Source organism: Hevea brasiliensis, chromosome 12, assembly GCF_030052815.1.
Source record: "Hevea brasiliensis isolate MT/VB/25A 57/8 chromosome 12, ASM3005281v1, whole genome shotgun sequence".
Lineage (NCBI taxonomy): Eukaryota > Viridiplantae > Streptophyta > Magnoliopsida > Malpighiales > Euphorbiaceae > Hevea > Hevea brasiliensis.
In genome coordinates, this window is record NC_079504.1 from 14,339,907 (window position 1) to 14,346,927 (window position 7,021).

Below are 7,021 nucleotides of genomic sequence, written 5' to 3' on the forward strand. Positions count from 1 at the left end.
CCTGATCTTAAATATGCTAAAGGACAATTCATATTGTCCACTTACTGGATTGGTGTAGGATTGAATTGCCATTTTCAGAAGGTTGGTTGGTTGTTAAGATAATTAATTAGTATTGTAAAAGACCTTCGAAAAAAATGTGACCACTTCTCAACCTTAAGCAGAATTTAATTATTATGGGATTTTGCCTAATTTTACAGGTTTTTTTTAGAAAAATTTGACAGATTATTAATTCCATTTAAGTTTTTGTTTGCCAATTATACATATACCTATCGTAGAGAGGAACTTTTAAGGGTTTTTTTTTTTCCTTTTAATTTGATTATGAATGGAGTGTCAACAGATCTTTTGAGAACTTGGAAGCAGATGCGCCAGACATAAAACGTATGAATACTCACCATAGAAAATCGAAGACTAACAGACCCATTGGCCCTGCCTTTTGATGCAAATGAGGAAGCTTGGAATATATTGAAACTGGGTAAGCGGTTAGGCTTAGCCTTTTCTCATCCTGATGAAGAAATTGCCGATTTTTTCTTCGCAATTGAAAGAGTTGGCATCTTATTTCAGGGTGTTGTGGTCTTTGCTCTGTTTGGGCATTCTTGGCTCTCCAAGTTTGGATTGGTTCTTATCAGCTCACGTTTGAATGTAGTTGCTGCCATTCCGCTTTGATCAGCGTTTGGTTGGGGTATTTTGCCAGTGGTTCATCTTTGGTTTTTGCTTGGGGTCTTGTTTGCTGTATAGTTTTGGTCTCTTAGGCTGTGGCCTCCTATGGTTTATATCCTTTGCTGTCCTGTTTTTGTCTTTTGTTTCGGCAGAATTCTTGCCTTGTTTTTGCAACGTGTTTTTAGGCTTGGTTTTGGACTTTGTTTTATTTACATATAGCTATAGTTCTTATTTAATAAAATTCACAGCCTATAAAAAATATTTTTTAATATTATTTCATATAAAATATTAAAGTAATAAATAATATTAAAATAATATATTTAAATATTAAAGTCATATATAAAGCAATAAATAATATATATAATATTATATATAATAGCGTTATAAATTAGTGTGAAAATGTTATTAAAAATTTTATGTTGTTTAATAATCTTATTAACAACATATTTTAAATCTTTAGTTTAAATTTATTATAGTGTATTGTGATATCGTATATTTAAATAAGCACTAAAGACATTCAGTTCCGGATCAAAATTGAAACAAAACTTTCGATTATTTGACTTTTAGGAACCAAATTTCAATTCTAATTTTGATTCGGTTCTAAATAATTCGGTACGGTTCTGATTCTATTTATAGTATAGTTTTGATTCTTTTTTTTTTCAAATCTTGATTTTTACACTTAAAACTATAATATTCTTATATTTATTTTAAAATATAAAATTCAATCTTAAAATAATATGAAAACAGTAATAAAAACAATAATATTATCATTAACATAATAATATTAATACAAAAAATATATTCCTTAGAAAGAATATTATTATCTTTCATATTTCTTAATTATAGACTTTAACTAAAAGATAAATATGTAATTAAGAGTTAAAAAGTATGTTATATGGCTGACATGTGATTTAGCATGTAATTAAAGATTATAGACGAGTTAATGTATTTAAAATAAAAATATAATATTATACATAATATATGATAAAGATATATATGTATAAAATTAATTTTTCGATTGGATTCTAATATGGTTCAATTTAGTTATTTACAAAGATTAAAAACTAAACTTAAATAGTAAATATAAATTCGATTCAATTCTTATAGTACTAATTCTTTTTTGATTCTGATATGATTTTTTGGTTGGATTCAAATCTCAAAAATCATGCCAACCAGCACTTCTAGAAATAGTCCAACTCAAAGGCTAGTTTTGTTTTTCAATTTTCTTTTTTTATATGACATATCATCAACTAATTTTTTAAGTTTATTGTGATGTGATATGATATGTTATTAAGTTGCCTTTCTAATCTGGTCAAAGTTAAATTAATCAAGTTGATCAAATTCACTTATTAATTAGGTTAATCCTTAAAAATTATTCAAAATTAAGGAGCAATTGACCTCTCTCTCTCTCTCTCTAAAAGTTGTAGAGCGAGAATTTTCTCTCTTTCTGGGTTGAGTCGGCATTTCTTGGTCTAACTGAGTTCTTCATCGATTCTTGTTTGCTTCCTTTGCCTACGAGCAGAGGAAGGCATCACTTTGTTTTTGTCTCATCCTAGCGTTTGTTTGCTCTTCAGCGTTGGAATTTGGAGTATATATGCTTTGCTTGGTGTGTTTTTGTAGATCTGGGTTTCATGAGAGGGGGAGCTTTTCAGAGATCTGCATAGGAGCTTTGTTTTTTTTTTTTTGGAGTAGAACCACGAGTTGAGATTGGTGCTCATCATCTTCTAGAAGGTCGATGCATGTTTGGGGATAGGTAACTCGGGGTTGTTGAGCTTGCTCAGTTGGGTGGCTGTTTGCCCCTACCCCTAAGGCTATACGAGATTGAGATGCCATGAACTCTACCATCTCCCCCTCCTACGACTATTGTGGTGGTGATATCTTTTCAGTGGTCTAGCTCCTAGTTGGTTTGATATCCAAGGCAATACTTTTGCTCAGCAGGTGTTGGCCTGCTTTTTGAGGTAGTATCATGGTGTCGGCCTGCTAATTCATTCCATCTCCAGTAACAGCCAAGAATAGTGGCTCTGTATGGGTTTCATCTCTGGCAACATCCATGAGTGGCAGCTCTTTATAGGATTAGGGGTTTTGCTTGAGCAAGACTCCTGTGATTTGTTTTCTGGGCTGGGTTTTATATTGTGGGTTTGGCTAGAATAGGGCTTTGGGTTTTTGTTAGACTTGGTTGGTTATCTTGTTCTTTTTGTTGGACCTTTATATCTTTGCCCATTGGGCCATGTTTAATGCAATGCTGCATTTAAAAAAAATTATGCAAAATTAAATATAATATAATGAAATAAAATTTTAGTACAATATTAAATCAAAATGTGCTTGTTATATTTTATTCAGTTGCATCATATTAAACATATATATAAGCTATTTATCCAAAAAAAAATATATTAAACACAAATATGCTAAGTTTTTAAGTTTACTTGCTCATGGCTAGAGATTTCCACATTTAAATGTACAGGTTATTAACATACGGACGAGAGAAAAACTTATTTAAATTTGATTTATTATGAATATAAGATATAAATATATGAATCTTATTATACATATTATGTCTTAAATCTATAATGGATCAAATTTAGAAAAGAATTTCTCCATAAACATCTATTATAACTATTATTATTAAGAAGTTAATTAAAATAAATTAAAAACATAATAATAATCTAACTATATGAGGTGAATCATTTGAAAATCAAAGAGGAGGACTCATAACTCGCAGGGCTTCCGCCTTTCTCCAGAATAGATGAAGATGTGGTGCATGAAGGCATGTAAGGAGGGGGTGGGCGCATGCTTGTAGCCGTGGTGTTGCCATTCCTCACAATAAGTACAGTGTCCATGCCCCAGCTCAGATGACGTTCCAAGTGACAATGTATAAACCATACCCCTGAAAATATATAATCCAAGTTTAATTCATTAATAATTATTTTTATATTTTCTAATACAACACAATAAGAACTTTATATCACTTTCGATTATTAGCTCAAGCTTTTCATATTAGTTTATATCAGTTAAGCTCGTCTTTATATCAGCTTGAGTTTTTCATAGCCTAACCCTTTCCAATAATTTTAAAGATGTGGGAAATGCAACGATGGAATGCAGTCGTAATCGAGAGGAAAAACTTAGTTACCAGGATTTTCAGCAAAAAATCTGATAGCAGCCCATCCATTCTTAGGAACAGCAACTGTGTTAATTTCTGGTGGATCAATCAAATTATATGACTCTGGATCGGTCTGGTTGTCAAAATTGCCTGAACCAGTCCCTACCCAATAGAAACTAAACCCATGTAGATGAATTGGATGACTCTCTGCAGCACCAATATTAGTTCCTTGAAACACTATCTCAATTGCATCCCCATAATTTAACATTTGAACCTTTGTCCCTGGTTTTGTCATGGCTGTAATGTTATCTACGTCTCCTGTGAAGTTGAACATATACGGTGGATCACTTGGAAAATCTTCCTCGTAAACTCCACTCAAATGCCTGCAGAAAGATCCTTGCATAAAACTTATGAAATTAAAATGCACTAAACAAGCTAAAAAATAATATCCAACGAGATCTGGATAAGTAAAATTGAAGCAATTTCTAAGATTTTGAGATTATGAATTTGAACCCTAATCAAATAAATAAATTAGTTGGTGTCAAAGCCAGCTGACAGTGAATCATGAGATTGGGAGAGACAAATTTTAGACTTGCTAACTTGAGCTTATATAACCTTGAAATGATTATAACATGAGTGACTTGACTTGAAATTGATTTTTTGATTGACCTTATATCAAATTGAATTTTTGATTCGAAACGACGATAACCCTCTAATTGACTTAAAAACTTTTCTATATAGTTACACAACAAGTAACTTGAATTAATCGGCAATCTAAAATGACTCGACTTAATTTATACAAAAAAAAAAAAGATGATACTTAAAATGACTTGTAGCCATTAGTTGAACCGACCCACTTGCCGCCCTACGTGAGACCCATATCCATTAGTATAACACTTTTATGATCTAGGAAAAATTTGAAAAGAGAATTATATGGATAAGGAGAACAAAGACAAACCTGTAATAGGCACCCAGTATGTCAATCTGTGGAGACTCAAAACTAACATTGTTCATACTTGAAGCCATCCTATCTCCATCTGTTCCAGCACAAGTGGCATTCGGGCCGCAAGGCAACACATTTACAGAAATTGTTACATACATGTGTTTAGTGATGTTCACAGGAACATTAACAGGGTGCTCTTCGCTTGCCAAGCTCCTTATTCTGCTTGTGAAATTCATTGCAGCATCATCATCATCATAGTTGGGAAAATTTGGAAATGGAATAGATGATGGGGGAGTATAATTGCCGTTATATTGGAGAATTGCTGTAGTGGTGGTGTTATCGAAGGGAACGACACTGTCGAAAAAGGGAGTGGAAGCCATGTAATAGTAGCTTGGAGCCTTGTTTGCTGTGACCAAGATGTCCATGGTTTGTCCTGGGCTTATCATTATGTAGTTCGTTGCTATAGGTTTGGTGTATGCACCATCTTGGCCAACAACCGTAAGGTTGTGGTCAGCAATGGCAAAGAAATGTTCTTCATTCACCACAGCGTTTATAATTCTGAGAAGATAGGTCATGCCATGCTCGACTGAGAGACGATATGTCGTTTCTACAGGATGAATATTTACAAAATGAAGTTTAATAGTGAAAATTTACTGTAGCAATTAGATGGACTAATAAAGCTTACCATTGGAGCATGGGTATAGATCTCCTGGTTCACCGTTGATGGTGTAGGCATCTGAAATGTGAAAATCTCCACCAGTTTCTATAGCATTATCATATACTATTTTCAAATCTCCCTTGTACCATGATGCTGCACGCCAATACATCAACTTGTATTAAATTAATTTATCCACCAGGCTGACACATGGAGTACTTAATTGTATGTTAATTATTTTCTATATTAGCATACCTAGAACAATTGTTTGTTGTGCATAAGGCGTAGGAAAGGGGTATGTGGTTCCATTAGCAGGAAAAATAATGATGGGACCATGGACAGTGGCTCTGGACCAATCACTGTGGGCGTGCCACCATAGAGTTCCTTCTTCAGTGGAAAATATGACCTCATAAGTGAAGTTGGTTCCGGGTTGAATTGGGCACTGTGTCACATTCTCAGGACCATCAGACCACGGATTCCTGGGTTGCGTTACTCCATGCCTGTAATTTATTCATACATAATTAGATTCAATAATATCAAATATCAAACTCTAACTAATCTGCTTGCTAGTTAGTCGGCTAGATTATTCTGATTCAAATATTATTTTTTGTTACAAGCTATTGAAAATTGGATGTAAGAATGTTTGGTATGGAAATACATTGACTTCTTCATATATTATATTTCCCTGCTCAAACGTATGCGGACTATGAGTAGATGCAAAACCTTACATCAGTGCTTCTCTTCAAAGATCGGTTGACTATTGGAATGATTTATTTATTATTTTTTTCTACCGGCCTAAAAGGAGGGAAGATTCAAATTTGCAACTATTTTTGGTACCACTGACTGTGACTGAAAATCAAAGTCAAGGAAACGACTCCAACACCATTAAATTGAAACTCATTGGTTGCTAAAGTTTAAGTATAGCCATTGGCTATTCCTTGTTTTTGTAAGACATGTATTAACACAAATAAGAAGAAAGAGAGAGAGTGAGGGAATTTACCAATGCATGGTAATACCGTAGCTTGCTTGATTATGGACATTAACAAAGATTGTATCCCCCTTGTGAACATGTATTGTTGGCCCTGGAAAAGTTCCATTTGCAGTCAACATTCTTTTTGTGCTACACAACTTTGTAAAATTAACCTCTTGTAGCTGCAGCAACCAAGAAAGAGAATATGAGATTGATCGAAAACCTGACATGCACAAGACCAATTAATTCACATTATATTAGATTTGAACATATATGTATGTATACGACAAATTTGTCCATGTAAATAAAAGATATGCAAGAACTTACAATAAGATCATAGTGGCTACTATCTTTGCCTTTAGCTACCAGCAGCCCATTCATTAACAGAAGTCCTAGAAGCCCTAACATCAAACCCAAATTCATATTCATTTTCCTCAATTACTAACCAGGCACTCTCCTCTGTGTTCTCTGCCTAGATGCTGCTCGCTTGCTCTCTGTGATCTTACCTTTAGAATCTAAGAGCTATTTAAAGAAAAGAGCCGTAGTGTTTAGGTTGCTTCCTAGAAGGTTACACCGATTTATAAAAGCAATAATTAATAATCTTGCATCAGTAATATTTAAAATTACACAAAATCCCTATCAGATTCTACTTACTGGTCAAATTCTCTGTTTTGACAAATTATACTGAAGGAAAAAAAT

General features: G+C 33.4%; 1 protein-coding gene across 1 annotated transcript; it reads right to left on the reverse strand.

Annotated features, from left to right (window-relative positions):
* Positions 1-3,338: 3,338 nt before the first annotated feature.
* On the reverse strand, positions 3,339-6,788 carry LOC110659533 (putative laccase-9). Its single transcript, XM_021817497.2, has 7 exons — positions 6,650-6,788; positions 6,353-6,504; positions 5,608-5,852; positions 5,383-5,508; positions 4,713-5,304; positions 3,785-4,137; positions 3,339-3,541 (listed from the first exon to the last, which is right to left on the reverse strand). The coding sequence occupies exons 1-7, from the start codon at positions 6,749-6,751 to the stop codon at positions 3,339-3,341; spliced, it is 1,773 nt and encodes a 590-aa protein (XP_021673189.2). The 5' UTR covers positions 6,752-6,788.
* Between the last annotated feature and the right edge of the window lie 233 nt (positions 6,789-7,021).